The sequence below is a fragment of the Mytilus californianus genome, unplaced genomic scaffold (assembly GCF_021869535.1).
Source record: "Mytilus californianus isolate M0D057914Y unplaced genomic scaffold, xbMytCali1.0.p SCAF_10, whole genome shotgun sequence".
Taxonomy (NCBI): Eukaryota; Metazoa; Mollusca; class Bivalvia; order Mytilida; family Mytilidae; genus Mytilus; species Mytilus californianus.
In genome coordinates, this window is record NW_026262582.1 from 14,768,958 (window position 1) to 14,787,630 (window position 18,673).

General features: G+C 32.9%; 1 protein-coding gene across 3 annotated transcripts in view; it reads left to right on the forward strand.

Moving 5' to 3' along the window:
* Positions 1-1,361: 1,361 nt before the first annotated feature.
* LOC127717657 (hemicentin-2-like) overlaps positions 1,362-18,673 on the forward strand; it is a 72,851-nt gene continuing 55,539 nt past the window's right edge. For all 3 annotated transcript variants that reach the window (XM_052223397.1, XM_052223396.1, XM_052223398.1), the window contains exons 1-9: positions 1,362-1,434; positions 2,569-2,633; positions 5,393-5,713; positions 7,967-8,269; positions 8,542-8,844; positions 9,608-9,907; positions 16,218-16,517; positions 16,803-17,102; positions 17,903-18,193. In XM_052223397.1, coding sequence (XP_052079357.1) covers positions 2,585-2,633; positions 5,393-5,713; positions 7,967-8,269; positions 8,542-8,844; positions 9,608-9,907; positions 16,218-16,517; positions 16,803-17,102; positions 17,903-18,193 — 2,167 coding nt within the window. In that variant the 5' untranslated portion in view covers positions 1,362-1,434; positions 2,569-2,584. The remainder of the gene's footprint in view (positions 1,435-2,568; positions 2,634-5,392; positions 5,714-7,966; positions 8,270-8,541; positions 8,845-9,607; positions 9,908-16,217; positions 16,518-16,802; positions 17,103-17,902; positions 18,194-18,673) is intronic.

The following is an 18,673-nucleotide window of genomic DNA, read 5'->3' on the forward strand; positions in this document are numbered from 1 at the left end:
GTCCAAGGTTAGGGGGAGGGTTGGGATCCCGCTTTTTGTACATAAATTAGGCCGTTAGTTTTCTCGTGTGAATTGTTTTACATTTTTCATTTCGCGGCCTTTTATAACTGACTATACGGTATGGGCTTTGCTCATTGTTGAATGCCTACGGTGACCTATAGTTGTTAATTTCTGTGTCATCTGGTCTCTTGTGAAGAGTTGTCTCATTGGCAATCATACAACATCTTCTTCTTTATATTAGAAACAAATATAATATTTATAGTTGAAGTTAGATAATGAAATACATGATGGCCAAGTGACTTTTATCCTTGCCGGTTTAGAACGATTTTGAGGGAACGCATCTATCTCATCAAACTTGAGATAAAGGATAGAACAGATACAGTTAAGTCTGCCTCATATCTTGACTTACATCTAGAAATTGACAATGAGCGTCGGGTGAAAACAAAACTTTACGACAAAAAAGATGATTTCATCTTCCCAATTGTAATCTTTCCATTTATATGTAGCAACATTCCAGAAGCGCATGCATACGGAGTATATTTCTTCAAGTTAATACGATATTCCAGGGCTTGTATTCCCTATTATGATTGTCTTGACAGAGGGTTGCTGCTCACAAGGAAGCTATCAAACCAAGAGTTCCAAGTGGTGTAGTTGAAATCATCCCTTCGTTAGTTTTACGGACGCCATCACGAGTTGTTTGACCGTAATGGAATATCCGTTTCACAGATGATAACGTATATGTTCTTAATGTCGAAACTACAGTCTCGTCCCCTATTTCCAGAATGTGACCTACATATTTAGACATATTACCTGGTTTGTATTAACATGAGCAAACGACGGGTGCAACATGTAGAGCAGGATCTGCTTATCCTTCCGCAGCACCTGAGATCACCCCCAGTTTTCTGTGAAGTTCCTGTTGCTAAGTTCTTAGTTTATATGTTGCGGTTTGTGTACTATTGTTTTTCTGTTTGACTTTTTCTTTTTTAGCCATGGCGTTTTCAATTTATTTTCGACCTATGAGTTTGAATGTCCCTCTGGTATCTTTTGCCTCTCTTCTTCATGTTTAAAAATTATGGAATATTTTCTTCTGTATAAAATTTATGTAATAGATTCATTTTTGTTAACTAATATTTATAAAAAGTATGATGTAAATGGTAGGTTCAACTCTCATAAATTATACTCTTTTTCGATAATGTCAATCATCACGCTAAGATGATTAAAAAACATTACGGAATTATTTATGAATTTTATTAACAAACGATTAGTATATATTGGCTATGTTTTATATAACTTATAAACTAAGATCGACGTTCAAGATTACTTAAACCTTTAACAAATTTGCAAAGAATTGTTTCAGAAATGATGTCAGCATTGATACCCTTCATGAAAAAAGCAACAGGACACACATAGATAGATAGAACAAGACAAAAATAGGTAAGAGTAGTTAATCTTCTTTGTAGTAGGGTATGTTCACGTCTATTTCATAATGGTATTGCTGAAGTTGATCAAATCTACGAAGTATTACATACATTACAATGTATTAAGAAATATCATATTTGTTTAAGATTGAAGACAAAGGAAGCATAAATGTTCTTATTTTATTAAGTCAATTGCTAAAAAATCAAACGTTTAAAGAACGGCATGAGAATAATGTTTAAAATATTTGTATCAAACGTTACTTAAACAATTTATTGGGATACACCAATCATCTCTACGAAGAATTAAAACACAACACACAAAAATAATTTTAATATACTGTAACAGAAAGTTTTTACGTTTTGTAATTTCTGTCTCACTTTCGACATAATTATCTAACTGTTTACCCCTGTCTGCATAAAGAGTTCGAACCCAGTACCTGAGTCTCTGATCCTTCATTTTTGGCTTTTCAGAGCGTAACACTTACAAGTTTTCATAGTTGGTTAGTGAATAATAATTTGAAAAATATGAACAAAAGATAAAGATAAAGTATTTAAAATGTACAGCAGTTAGAATTAACTCAAAAGTAACAAAATTCAATTTGTCATTCAAACTCTTGTCTAGATCCATAATGATGCTACACAGAAGAATGACTCTTAGTCTAGATGCATTAACATGCAAAAATAATGTCATCTTCTCTATCATGTCTATGGTGTTAACACTCATGTATGTGTAAGACCAGAAAGCTTTACTTTAAAAGCTAAAACTTGTCATTTCTTTTCTATAATTAGAAGCAGACTAGTCTGAAGAAACTAGGCGGCTTTCTGGTTAAATCTCAGTACAAATATTTATCTCAAAAATTTATTTGACAAAAGCAAGATGAATAGAAACACGAATAACTAAATAATAAGTTGCAAATTTAACAAAATCTGTGAGTATATTCAATGAACTATAGCATAACAAAGTCACTAAACATGTTGACATATAATACAATCATATGTATGAATAATTTAATTAAACAGTAATCCTAATTTGTCAATTTTACAACTATTCATAATAAAGGGAAGAACAGATGTTTCCAAAAGTAGGTACTCCGTTACACAACCATAAATATAATGTCTTAAGAAAAGCTGTGAACGTTGATTTTTTTAGGTCAATACAGTGTAAAATGATTTATTCAGGCGTTTTATTTTTGGAAGTTGTGGTAACACTTGCAGGTAATTATTTTAACAATGCTAGTTATATTTATTCCCATAGATGTATTTGTTTTGCGTATTATGACTATAAATGCTGGAAAAAAATGTGCTACTTGATTTCTGATGCATGCTATTCCAAATGACGAATGGGATATATCAGGCATACGCCAAAAAGTCATAGAGTAAAAAGTCACCAGCATTCATAAAGCAACTTACTGTGTTCGACAATAAGCAAATGCATGGCCATTTAGTATGTCTAGTAAAAACACGCACCGGTTCTATAGACATTAAGTGAACATTGAATTGCAGATACCCGCCTTTAGCATACACTTCTATGAGGACCAAAATACTTGTGTGTGTGTTCGATTGATTGATTGTTGGTTGCTTAACGTCCAGTGGCAAATATTTTCATCCGTTTCAGGACCAAAACCAATTAACAATATATACGATAGGGAAGCCCTGCTATAGAGGTGGTCAGAAACGATGGTCATGGACTTTTAACTGTATTGGCAAATGAGAGTATATAGGATAGGGACACACATTTTGCATTGCAACAGGTTACCTACGGAACCCTCAAATAGTTGATGCTACGCTTCTTAACATACGGAGAGCCTGGCATTCTCTTTACACGAGCCATCGACTTTAAACAAGAAGCGAAAGATACCAAACAGACATTCAAACACATTAGTCGAAAACAATCTGACAACGCAATGGCACAAAAACGAAATAGACAAAAAGACAAAAAACAGTATGCAAAACACAACATAGAAACAAACCAGAGCAACACGAATCCTACCAACAATTGGGGGTGATTTCATATGCTCCGGAATGGAAAGCAGACCCTGCTATTCATGTGTCAACCGTCGTTTTGCTCATGCAAATACGAACTTGGTGAAAAGTCTAATTCGGTAGGTCACATTCGGGGAAAAGAGGACGGGCTTGTAGTTACTACAATTGGAAAATATCCATTATCATCAGTGAAATAGACAGTCCGCCCCATTTTTACAGGGCATAGCTGAGAACTTTTACATCCCAAATGGTCGCCTCACTTTTTCTCGGAAGAAGATTAAAGTGATCAGATTTACATGTATATTCCCAAAACATATATCTTGTGTTTGGAAAAACATATTCTACTGTAACAGCTTAACATTCTAAGCTTTAATAACTTTTTTGCTTTCTATCTAGATCAATCAATGATCTATCAAATTTGAACAATAAAAGACGACACAAAAAAAAAATAACTGTGGTAATACCGTTTTTTTAAATCAAATTTACAATGATTTCAATTGTTTGTTTTCTTCAGTTTTCACTATATTCACTGACTAGTATCATTACAGAGACTGTTTTGAATAAGATTTTAATCGGTATAAATATCGATTTGTTATCAATGAATTAAAACCGTAATATACATAATTGTTAAAAACATAAGTACATTTACGTTCCCATAATCTGGGATACCTATAGTTTTGCAAAAGGTCACGTGTTTCTTTGACTGTTAATAACATATATACACTAAATCCATTGAAATTGGAAATGTACCGATCGATATTAAAGTCTAAGATACATGATGTTTTTAAGTAAATGTTATTGGCTTTGAAAAGGCTTTCAATAACTGTGAGTACCTTCATGTCTGTACCTTTTGTCTTTTGTGTTTTTGTTGGTTGTTTGTTTGCATTTGTATCGATCAGAAGAGTTTAGACTTTTTCAAATGATTTTTATAGTTTGTACTTATGTTTTGCTGTAACACCACTGTTCAGGCAAGGGGAGGGTTGGCTTACCTGCAATCATGTCTAACATCGCCAAATTCTGTATGTGTCTGAGTCAGGAGCTATCATTGAGTGGTTCCTGTTTGTTGCTGTATCTCATAGTTGTGTTGCTTATTGTTTTGTACATCATTGAGGATAGTTTCTTGTTTGAATTGTTTTAAATTCGTAATTTCGTGGCGTGTTAAAGCTTGTTAAACAGTATGAGTTTTGATAATTGTTTAAGGCCGTATGTTAACTTATATCATTTGGCATCTTGTGAACAATTGTCTGATTGGCAATCATACCATATCTTCTTATTTTTATATTTCTTATATCCTAGGTAATTTCGAAATTAGCTTAGAAAAGGTAAAATAACAAAAATACCGAACCGAATGAATGCCGTAACTTTACAACAAGTGGCCATCACTACTAACTTATTGAAAACACAGGAACCTTCTAATTATAATTATAATACTTATATGTTGACTGGTAAAACACCCATACATATCCTGTCCTACGAAGACAATGTGCATAAGACTGTCGCTGCTGTTGTTTTGTCGTTAAGATGGAGTCCCATTGACGTATACACTTTATATATTGGCAGTGGTCACAACGGATTCTAAGACTAAATGATTTCACTACCAACCATTCACATATTGCATATCGTTATAACCTTTTTACCTATAAAGTCTCCTACCATACAATTTAAATCGATATGATTTTCCTGATGGTCCATTACGGTAGTAAAGCTCTCCGTGTATTCAGGTTTTTATACATCCTTTGTTTAAAATTGTAAGGGTTGATTGTTCATCATTAAATTATTATCTTGTTTTGGTGATACCAAGTTTAGTTTGGAAAATTAGAATTAACAAATGTATATGTTATGATACAAAAACAATTGAAAAACTGTAAATACGTAAAACTGAAAAAGCTAAATATTAGCAAGGTAACATCGGAAACATAAATGTTAATATGCAAATGTGAATGTTGTTGGATATTTATGATACATGATATTATGCTACTTATAATTAACAGCTTCGCAGCCTAAAGTAGACGTGTACAGTATAAGGCAAACCAATGTTTGGCCACCTGGATACAATGTCAAACTGATGGCTGATGTTAAAACTCACGATAACTCAACTGTAGTGAAATGGATATTTCAAAGTCAGTTTTCAAACACAACTCGGTATATTGATACATCTGAAAATCATAAAAAGTACAGCGGAAGCACTCTCAGATATCCGTCTCTTTTGATATGGAACTTAACGTATTCGGACTCAGGACAGTATCGCTGCACTGCTATACATATAGATGGTACAACTGAGAGCCAGAAAGCTATACATGTAGTTGTTAAAGGTAAAACACAAGTATTCGTTAAAAGCAGCTTTAATTGATTGTAATTGAGAACTATATACCTATTACTTTGTATGCAATGAAACTCAATAACGTGTATTCCATGAAAGAAAATACTTAAAAGCAAAATTTCACGTGTCTATGGAAAATAAGTGAATAAACTAGCAGTGAATGAGTGCGTGACATATAATGAAAACTTATCTATCGATATAGAAAAAAAACTAAATAATACCTATTACATCAGATAGTATGCATATTCACATCAACTCTGTCAGCACATCAGTTGTATAATTTATACACGTTGAATTATTGATATCACTGTACATTTCCTCGTAATGTATCTAACTTGATATCAACAGGTAAGTAGTGTTGAATTGTTTGAACGCCCCTATCAAAACCATTAGCAAAAGTTTCAAAACAAAAAGTAAAACTACAGAAGGAAAACCATCAGTCGATGATATTAGATTCAGAATTTGGAATTTAAAAAAAAAAATAATTCCGAACAAGGTAAATGTAGAAAAGGAGAAAACCATACAACCTGTCAACTTCAAACGTTAGACTATATCAACAAACGGAAAAATGGAAAATAACTATCATATTCATGACTTGGTATAGGCATACTACTGTGAAGAGAATGGTGAGCTAAACTTCCCACTTGTATGACAGTTATTTATATGTTCCGTCATATTGAAAAAATTGGGCGAGAAAACCAAAACAGACGTAATTGTTTTTAATATGACAATAATTAAGATTCAGCTGTTTAACCTGTGCAAATATAGATCACAGACATTCAACACAACTTGATTAACATTTAACCAGTCAAAACCATGGTGAAATAAAAGTTATAAGTTTCTCCTTTTCTAATGATCTAATTAATGAATTGTAAGATAACATTGATAACGAGTATAATTTATATTTTGATATTCAAAACGTATTTCGAGAAATACAATTTCTAGATATATCTTATAACACATCACTTTTTAACAGATATAATTTATACAGGTTCTTTTAATAGAGCGTGACCTTCTAACTATGACGGGTCATCGAAATTGAGTTCGTCATTTTCATAAACGTAGCTTTGAGAAACTCTACTTATATGTCCGTCATGTTATATGTTATTCAGATCTCAGATGGGGTATATAATGTGACATTCCCGGCTAAGGGTTTATACTCCCTGAGCCGCATCTCGATCCCAGACAGGGTGTATAATTTGACATTCCCGGCTAAGGATTTATACTCCCTGAGCCGCAGGCGAAGGGGATATAAACCATAGGCCGGGAATGTCACATTAGATACTCTGTCTGAGATCTGAATTACTCACATATTTAAGAAATAATTCAAGCCCCATGAATCATTTCTATTCTAATGCAGCAATTCTTTTGGATCGAAGTGCTCTAGGCGAAGGAAAATATTTGCCGTTCCCGTAAATAAACGCACTAGTACATTGACGTAAGAGAACGGAGCAAACTGAATCAGTGACATGCCTAAACTATTTACAATAAAGTATTTAGATAGGCTTGGATGAATTTAATAATTACTTTACATATATGTAAAAACAAATGGCTTGTAACACATTTTAGCGTCTTCTGTTTACGTTTCCTTGTGATGATTTTCGGTTTCACAATATTACGTCATCGTTCAATGACGTCGCATAGCTCATTCATAATAAATTATATGACGTGTGAGTATGATCGGGAACAGCCCAAACAATATAGTCATATTTTACCGAGGGTGTGTACTGAAAGCGTTTGATGAACGTCATATTAAAATACAGATTACCCCTGCCTTCATGTTTTTTCCCAGTACCAGGTATTTGTTAAACATTCACAAGGATTTTAAAATTTGCTTTTACAGTTATTTATCGTGTATGAAATAATTTACAATAACACGTTAAAATATTAATCTTAAGTATCTGGATTGTAAATTGCGTGATTTTAAATTAAAAACGTATTATTGACGGATGCACGTCATTATTTTTCCTCTGTGAGCCACTGACCTATAAGTGTTCTGTAACAGGTGTTTTGATGACGTTTTTGCAGTTCCAATTGTGGTAAAAACGTCGTATATACCCCGGCAGTTTACTTAATATGTTCTGACATTTCTTTGGTGTTATCGAATCACAAAATTTGACACATTTGTAATCTGTAGTATATATATATATAAAGGACATGATATCATTTTGTATTTTCCCGAACAATGATTTTGATTGCAAAAATTAGTAACATGGCGTTCTAGGTTAACAAGATCTTTTTCCAGATGTTCCAATGGTAAAAATTGAACAAACTGCATACCAAGCCGCATTTGGAAAATCGGTCCAAATGAAATGTCAAATTCGATCTATCCGTTGGCCTGTTTTGTCTGTGTTTTGGGAAAGACATGTTAGCGGTGGTTCATCAATTCTCCATAGCGGATTGTCAGGCATATTGGGCGCATCTATTGATCATCCATCCTTGACAATAAACTATGTAAGTGTTGCGGATGCAGGGACGTACAAATGCTGTGCTACAAACAAGATTGGCATCGGCAAGAGTATTGAAGCATATCTGACAGTCATAGGCGGTGAGTCTATTTTGATATTCCAGGTTAAGTGATTTACAACTGAAGCTTCAAAATAATTATTTTCTTATTTAAAATGCAAACAAAAGTTATTTCAAGGACAAACATTAGACTCAACAGTAGTTTACCGAATTTTGATATTTCGTTCATAGATACAAATCAAGGTAATTAACAGACCAGACAACTAAATTAACTCTGATATTCATTCTTTATTCATTTACAACGAATATGTTAAACAATGTATTTATTGATCAACATTGTTTTTTAAATTCTAGATGTTCCTATTGTAAGCCAATCGTATAGTACGTATTTGGAAGTACTTTATGGTACGACTGTTACAATAAACATTACTGTTGAAAGTGAACCATCCTTGCTAGAAGTGTATTGGACGTTCAAAACAAATGACAAAGTGATAAAAATTAAACCAGGCACCGTTGGAATGAACGGTGGTAACATGAATACCCCTTCACTGACAATTTTGCATCCAACAAAATTCCATATTGGAATCTATATCTGCTACGCTACGAATCTTCTTGGGACAACGCATAGTAAGAACATACATCTAAATGTAATTGGAGGTAAAATAGTGTTTGAGATGACAAATACCTTATCTTTTGAAATAAAATCAACATGCTATATTGTCTCACATACTATAAACAAATAATATCCTATCAATGTTATCTCTAATACTAAATACAGTTAATAATTATCAGAGATTGATTACCAATTTTTGAAATTCCTTTCGTAGCAATATCATCATAAATTAAAGCCGTTTAGAAATGATGAGGTTTCCACAGACATTTATGAACGGTGACAAATCTTTTAACATAATACAGCAATTGTTATTTGATTGCAATACTAGGAAAATGTTAAGAATTATTTTGGCAGGGAAGCGTTAAAAGTGATCTAGCAGTGTAGAGGAAGTCGGTACACTTATAGATCAGACCTTAGTTTCATACTCAGACACATCGTATGTTTAACAAATTGTTGCGGTGACTGGGAATCATGTGCTTTATTGAATTCAGTCTATCGTCCCCATTATCCTGGTAAATTGAATTTGTTTTAACAGGTTTAAATCCTGTCTTATTAAGACAAATTAAGATGATGACAGCTAAATTATTGTTTGACAATTGAAAGGTTCTTGACAATATAGCAAAGTGTAACAAATAACATAAGTTACCAAAACGAGAATCCGCGGAAAAAAGACATACAACAGTGAAAATGAACATTTAGTAGGCCAGACCTATGATTACCCAAAGATCTCCCTATTTAGACAACGTGTCGTAAACTGAAATCACACAATAAATCAGCGTTGATAATGTATCTTTTCGTTATTTCCAGATATACCAAATGCTGGTATCATTCATGACGAATATTTAACTTATTTTGGGAGCAATATTACTTTACACTGTCACGTAACGGGTACTCCTAAACCAACAGACGTCTACTGGGAAAGAAGTGTTAACAATGGTTCAAAAATTATTAGATCCGATACAGCTGGAATACATGGCTCCACACTAGAATCGCCGTCATTGACAATACTCTATGTTACTACATTGGATACTGGAATGTACATGTGTCACGCTGTGAATCTCGTTGGCATTGGAAGAAGTCGTCAAATAAAACTGCAAGTTGCAGGAGGTAGGTTCAAAGATGATATGCAAGTTCATTCAATTACTTTAAATCCTGTGCCATTGTTTCTTTTAGACCATATAATTACATTATGTTAAAACTATTAAGAATTATTCAGTGTATGTCTAGATAACATATTTTGTTTAGATCAGTTTAGGATTGAAGTCACAAATAAATAAACCTCTTTGTTTTAGATATACACTTGCATATAGTTACTTTGTAAATCAAAATTTATATTAAATTGCCATTCATAAATTAATGTAGAAAATGTGATCTATCAAATTTATGCAGTTGATCAAAAGATGGAAGTTTTGTTATCAGTATGTTATGTTCCTGTAAGATATTGAATTTGGTTAAAAAAAGCGAAAGATATCAAACGGATGTCCAAATTCATAAGTCGAAAAAAATTGACAATGAAATAACAAAATACGTAAAACAACAAGGAAAACATAAAAAGACTTTAAACTAAGCAACTAGGACCCCACCAAAATTTGGGGGTGATCTAAGGTGCTCCGGAAAAGTAAGCATACCCTGCACCACATTTGGCATCTGTCGTGTTGATCGTATTAGTACAAATCCGGTGAGAAGTGTAATTCGGTATTCAAGAAAAAAAGGACAGGATTGTGGTTATTACGATTTGTAAATATCTGACGTCATATGTGAAAGCGATATTCCATAACGGTCAACAAACTCATGAAGGCCTCTGTAAAATTGTCGAAGGAGTGATATCATTTTCACAACTTGGAAAACTTGGTTTACTAGCTTCATTGTAGGCAATAACATTCTAGCGAAGCGCCATTGGTACTGAAATAACACAATGCTCATCGATCAACTGAGCATGTTGTTACTTGGTAAAAAAGTGCAACCCTGTTAATAAGGAAATTCCATTGCAAGTACAAGTTAGGTTTTGCGGATCATTTGTGCAATTTTCATTTTTGACTTTGCTCCTATAATATTCAACTGAGGAAAAATATAGCTGCAAACAATGAAAAAAAAAATGGATATCTCGGGGGCAATGTTTCTTTAAAAATGCTGAGGAATTTTCCATTATTTCCAGGGTAGATAAATCTTGGTCTGCTAGTCCTTTTTTTCAACTTTTAACTAGCTCTTATCATATTCAAGATAAGAGACAAAATCTTCAACATTTAGGGATATAATTCCAAAACATGTTGTTAGATGTTTGCGAATTTTTCAGAGTATATATATTTGTCATAATGATCATTTGTCTATTACATTTTTGCCCAGTTCGTCCGATGTTATAGACATTCAAGAGAGTAGTCAAAATCTGTGAAATTGGAAAACAAATTAAATTTCACATACAGGGTTAGATTTTCTGAAAATATTGAGGAGTAATAGAACTTTAATAATGAACATTTTTAAAACCATAGTTCACATAGTTTAAAAACAAAAAAAAAGTCGAAGGATACCAATGAGACATTCAAACACATAAGTCGATAGTAAACGGACAACAGCATGGCTAAAAAAAATCAAACAAAAAACAGCACACAGAACACAACATAAAAGACACAAAACTGAACAACACAAACCCCACCAAAAAGTGGGGTGATCGCAAGTGAAAGGGTAAGCAGATCCTGCTCCACATGTGGCACCTGCCGTATTGATCGTGTTAGTACAAACCGAGTGATAAGCCTATTTCGGTCAGTTGCATTCGGGGAAAAGGGGACTGTAGTTACGACAATTGTAACATAACCGTTGTCATCTGCGAAACAGATATTCCATAACAGTCAACCAACTCGTGTTAGCGTCCGTAAATTTTACGACGGGACGATTTTAACTCCATCAATTGGAACTCTTGGTTTAATAGCTTCCTTGTTAGCAGAAAATACAAGTCCTGGAATATTGTATCAGTTCGAAGAAACATTTTCCGTATGCAGGCTCTGTTGGAATGTTGCAACATTAAAATGGAGAGTTCGAAATTGAGAAACTGATATCATCTCTTTTATCGTAAAGTTTGCTTGAACCGACCATCATTGTCAATGTCTAGACACAAGTCAAGATAAGGGGTAGACGTAAGTGTATCTGTTGTATCCTTTATCTCAAGTTCGATGGGATAGATGAGTTCAGCATAGTCACCAAATTTTGAATGATTTAGTGGGAGAAAATCCTATATACAACGGAGAATGAAGTTAAAGAATACTGCTACCTTTTCAAGAACTGTTAAAAAGGAAATACAAACATTTGAAGGGCAATAACTCTAAAAAAAGGTTACATACATTTTTGTAAACTTTGAAGAAAATAGACTTTGTTTTGCTGACCATTGTTATAGGGTTGGTTTTCTTCTATTGTTACGAGATGTTAGTAGGAAACATCAATTTGGCCCCTCTGTTCTTTATGTAGCTACCATGGCTACGGCGGCCATGTTGGTTGATAAACCATAAAACGAAAATACTGAAATCTAGAGAAGACAACATGTATCTGAAGTAGACATATTTGGTTTCCATCAATTGAGCGGTTTTAAAGTAAAGGATTTTTACAAACAAGATTACGGCTGACAGACAACGGACGATGTACACACAGAGATGGGTATAGCCCTATCAGTCAAATGTCCACATCCATAACCATTTTGAAGACCACTGAGAAACTAAAGTTAGAAATTTAAATTTGTAAAAAGGCAATAGTGGTTTGAACTTGAACGGATATGACATTTATATAAACAGCAATTTCTTAATTTGTCGAGAAAACGCGTAGAAATAAAGGCCTTTTCCATAATGATATAACTGCATTTATTGTGACGTCATCGATAAAATTCAGCCTGTTAATAATTGTATATTACTTCAATTTAGCTCCTGGAATTTAAGAAAAGTAAAATTACTTGTCATTCAAAAACTATTCTAATTAAAATATAGATTAATTAACAGAATACTAGTAACATAAAGCTATGGTCGTTAAGTTCTAATAAGTCATGGTGGTGTCACTGTCATGTCATAAACATGTTGAAATTGATAAATACATGTACATGCATCATTGTACATGTATATGTATTTGTCATTAAAAAATTACTGTTTTACACATAATTTCAGACAAACAACATTTGAATTACAACCTAAATCTAATTGTGAAAAATGTTTTACACACATAGTAAGATCTGTGAAAATTCATCTTGTACAGAAATGTTCAGTTGCAAAATAACTTTAAAATGGTAAAACATTTGCTCCTTTTTCTATTTTTATGACACTTAGATCTCAAAATGAAGTTTGAAGCCTAGGCCTGATGCATTAAGAATGTACATGATGTAGGACACAATTGACAAATAGACACATATTAGTATTTGTCAGAATAATATATAAATTTTAACACATCAAGATTTTTTATTTTCAAAATCAGATAAATGTATGTACAATGTACAAATACAATATATTTTTTTTTATCTGAACTGTCTATTAAGTCACAGGCACTAGACTTTCTGTCAGTAAAAACAAAATAAGGGCAATGGGAAGAAAATAGTGTCCATATATCTGTATGGACACTATTTTCTTCCCATTGCCCATATTTTATTACTATTAGCAGAATGTCTTAGAGCCTGTGATTAAAACTGTGTATATATAAATTTTGTTCATGTTCATGTATATTATTTTATGTAAATATTTTATTCTTACCAGCTGCAAGTTTCGTGTTGACATTAAATATTCCAACACCAGTTTTTTTACTGTCAGGGGGTCGATGAGTCTTTCCAAATTTCAACTTGTTGATGGTGCCACACTGCGTACATTGAATGTACATCATTCCAGAAACACCCATTGGTCTCACCCCTAATGCATTTGACAAGTGCATCTTTTCACAACAAGTTTCACAATGTTCTAATTGTTCAACTACATAATCAAGTTCAATTATGAATCTGCAATGACATAGGCTGACCAAATCATAAGGAAGTGAATGTAGGGAAAAATTGTTAGGGTCATTTGCCACCAAAGTCTTGCATTTTTTAACTTGGCAAATCTGTCAACCTGATGTATTTTTGAAAATTTTCCTTTGTAGTTTCTTAAATCATATATATACGGACCCATTCTCAAAGCGAAAATAAAATAAGTAATTAAGACATTTCCTTCAGCAGACGATTAAAAATTGTTGATGATTGTCGCTAAAGTGGTTTTACGAAGACATTTTTCTTGGCCAATTTTGCATTCACTTACCTTAAATATGTTGATTTGTTGGACAGGGGCTGTTGGCGGATAAGAAAGTAGCTTAAAAGTATACCCAAAAGAGGATCACATTTTAATTTTGTAGATTCCCTAGCGGGTATTTGTAAAAAGCAGCTTTCTTTTCGATAAAATTTTCACCACCATTGTTTTCATCGCAACCGGAAGCATCGCCACTCACTTTCAAGACTGATAACTCTGTTAAAATCGAAAATATAAATAACGATAATAATTTTTTAGTGACAAAAATACAATAATTTAACATTTTTAATCAATCAAAAAAATAAAAAAAAATAAACGTGAATTTACGACACAAACTTGTAATTTTTTGTGTGCATGGTAATTCATGCGTGAAATTATGCGCAGTCGAATATTCCCGATCCCCCTTAATAAACACGTCAATGAACATGTTAGATAAAAAGAATAAAATTTAAATAAAATATGATGCCCATATTTCATGTATTTTCCAATTCTTATTCGACCGATTTGACTCAAATTCTCATATTTAATTTATAACATACAAATATTTATGTGGATATAACAAAAAGGCCAAAAGACACATAAACATTGTTTAGATTTGTTATACTGTATCAAGATGTCTTCAAGATAAATAAAGGAAACAGTTACTGTAGTATACCGCTGTTCAATAGTCATAAACCGATTAAGCGAAAACAAATCCGGGTTACAAACTAAAACGAGGGAAACGCATCAACTTTAAGATAAAAAAGCGGAACAACAGAAACACTTAACTGCAACAAAAACAAACGCCAACATACATAGAAGCGGCATATGTGCCATATATACCACATCTTCTTATATCTATATATGTGATAACAACTGCAATATTCCTTACATGGTACAGGACACTCAGGACAGAGAAGGTCATAAATAAATACTATAATAGTACGTTACAACATATAAACCACAGAATAACAACGAAAGATCCGTCTAATTATAAATCGAGTTGACCTCCGATGACTGCCGACATTCATATAACCTGATATAAACATAAACATAGATACAATTGGACGGAGTAGCACGTCCAAACGTAAAGGAGGATGTTCGAGGTCTGTTTGTTTTAATTTATAGGTTAAAACTATATTAAGAATGAATTTTGTTGCCCGGAGCTGTCAATAGAATGGCTATTCCTGATGTCTCCCTTGTACATGCCTGTACCATGTTAAGCATATGACAGTAGTTTTCCAATTCGTTTGATGTGTTTTAGCTTTTGATTTTGTCATTTGACAATGAACTATCCATTTTAAATTTTCCTTGGAGTTCGGTATTTCTGTTATCTTATTTTTTGTTTTACTTTTCAATTTTGACATTCGTTTCTTTTTTATGAATGCACATACTGACCGCATAGTGAACACATGCGCAACCCAGCTCCACTATATAAGTCAAAGTAGATTTATTAGGTATTGAGTTGGAGGCCAATAATACATCAGTTATATTCTAAATTATTTTGAAGAAATTAAACCACTGACTGGTAAAAGCGACTTACATTTTTATCTTCTGCTTTTATAAATGTTTGAGAAATCAAATTCAATTGTTATGTCTAACTCATAGTTAATGTCCCTTTAACGGATACTGACCATATCAAGGTTCAACATTTAATGCCAGTTTTTTTTTTTTTCACGAAACATACTTGTTGTTTATATCTTTTCAAAACTAGTTAATATAACAAACTTCAACAGAAAAACAACATAAAACAACAATATCAAAATTCATACAATCCAGCTTGTTAACGGTAAATATATGATGTTTATTGTCTTGTTGTACATATCATTCGTAATAAAAGTTACAATGCACAAGTTCAATTTGTTGAGCGACTATGCACAAATAAGATAAAGTTATAACTTACTCTCAGATGATAACCATTTCCATTTAGACGAGTCGACTGATAGGGCAAGTGGTAAAATTAGTTTACCCCGATCATCATTGACAAGAATTGTCATATCAATATACAAACAGTCGATTGTTCTATTCAGGAATTTTGGCTTTCTCCATCAATAATACACAAGGAGCATATACAGTTGTGAAAATATTTATTCCTGAACAGATAATTAAAAAGACATGACCGATATATATTTAACAGCTGCATCAGTTGCTACGACATTATATTGCCTTTTGTCATTTTAATACATTAATTCTCTTTGAAGCATTGCCAAACGTTAGCATACGAAACGCTATGTACATAACAGTTTATGGACAAATGGTTACGTTGGATTGTTCAATCACAGCAGATCCGCCTGCTACTATGGTTTATTGGATTAAGAATAAGAACGGTCTTAACTTCACATTATCTGTTGGGTCTATAGGAGTACTTGGATCTACTGTCGAAACGCCGTCATTAACAATTAACAATCCAGCAAAAAGCGATGCTGGTGTATACTGGTGCATTGCTATTAATGCTATTGGACACGGATCAAGTTTATCCTTATCTTTGATAGTAATTGGTGGTAAGTGTTACAATATTACAGTAATAGTGATAAACAATGATCAAAGTGTAGTAAATTCAATCAGAATTTTGATCGTGGCTATTAAAGGTTGTTTTCATGAAATCCAATTTGAGATTTCATAAAAAGCGTGTCAGAATTAGAACATGATATGTGTACATATATACAGTGATTTTTATGATATAGGTATTTTTTTTGGCAGTATTACAATAGTTTAAGTCTATTGAGTTTTTAGTACAATGTCAATGCACATGTGAACCAAAGACTAATTTCAATTCATATTTACAGATATCCCACAAGTCTTAATTGCAACAGATTTGTATTTTGCAAATTATGGATATGAACACACAATGGAATGTTTTGTGAATGCCACCCCTGAACATACATACGTCATTTGGAAACATGAAGTGTCAGGAGTTGTACGGACAATAAATGAAGCAACAACTGGTGTCCAAGGTGCTTCGGTAGATGTACCATCGTTGACGATCACTACAGTTACAACATCTGATATTGGTTTCTACACATGTATGGCAAAGAACTACGTTGGTATTGGAAGCAGTCAACCGATAGAGCTTTTGGTTAATGGAGGTATTATATTTTTTATTTTGTTCTCATGCTTGATTATTAGATTGACTTGACACACGTGCATTGTTAAACTAAAAGTTTTGCTGTTCATCAATGTGGAAAAAGCCAACATAACACAAACGATTAAAATTAAAAGATAAACACCTAGAACGACTTCAAAAATGATCAAAACTGAAACTGTCAAGTAAACTATAAACGAAGATGGACTTATCACTATAGATGTAAAGAAATGTCAGCTATATTGGTTCAGTTTTGCATTAAACTTTTGCAAATTTGATTACTGTCAGTACCGACGAAGATAATGTCGAAAATCCTAAGGTCAATGTTGATAAATTACCTCTGTTAATAAGCTTATTCAAACGACCTATACATTTGTATGGATCTTATAATAAGCAAAGAGGTCTATAAACATTAACCAAATTGAAATTTTTTTCTTCTTTTCGTACACAAAAGAAATAAAAAAGGCACCAAGTGGATCGAATACATTGAATCAAAAGTTTAAAGTTTTACAAGAATAGTATATGTGATGTCCTTGAGTTCTGAAAAAAAGTAAGGTAAAGTGTTTTCTAAATTCAGCTGATATTAATCATCTTATTCATAAACTCTTATTACAGTTCTTTTTTAAAAAGTCTCTGGAGGAAAATTGTCTCAAAGGCAATCATAACGGATCTTCTCATCTTTATATTCTCAAAATCTGCAACACTTGTCATAAATCTGTCACATATTTATTGTATAGGCGCTTTGCAATGACTCACGACTTGGTCTATGTTTTCGGTAAAACTAACACATTGTCGTAATTATAGGAATCCCAGAAGTCTTCATTGGTTTACCTAAATACACAATCAAGCGAGGAGAGGGAGTAACACTACTTTGTACAGTCAAAGCCAACCCTAAGCATGTTTTAGTCTATTGGAAAAAAATATTTGAAGACAGTAGTGTTATCTTGAAACAAGGAGCTACGGGTATTGATGGCATAACTATAGTCACACCTTCCTTAACTTTGAGAACAACTGACATATCAGATTCAGGAGAGTATACATGTTATGCTACTAACGAGATAGGAACAGGAAGGAGCAGATCAATTATACTTACGGGTTTGTTATCAATTCGAGTATGCTTTAGATCAACATGTTATATGGTTCTGGCATTTAAATTGATCTATAGTTTCATGAATATGAGTTTTATGACCAAATAAAATTCCTTTTATTTGGACACACTCGTATTTATTGGTACTATGGGTCTTCTATTGTACACACATACAAAACACAAAACGTCACGATGCAGCTATTAGACAATTTTGAAAACTTATTGATACTAGTGCTTACACCTTAGGCCTAGTACGACAGGTAATCTTTTGATAAGTGGTCATCTCATGGTATAAAATAAGTACAGACACTTACAAATATGCATCTAATTTACATTTTAAATACTGTATACAAAAATTATTTTCAATTTGGTAATATATTGGTTCTGTTTAGAAGCTGAAAATTGACCGATCTTCATACTTTGTAAAAGAAAGGGGAGGCAGTACTTTAAAAAGAAACAAGAACATGTGTACAGTCAAGATTTTATTT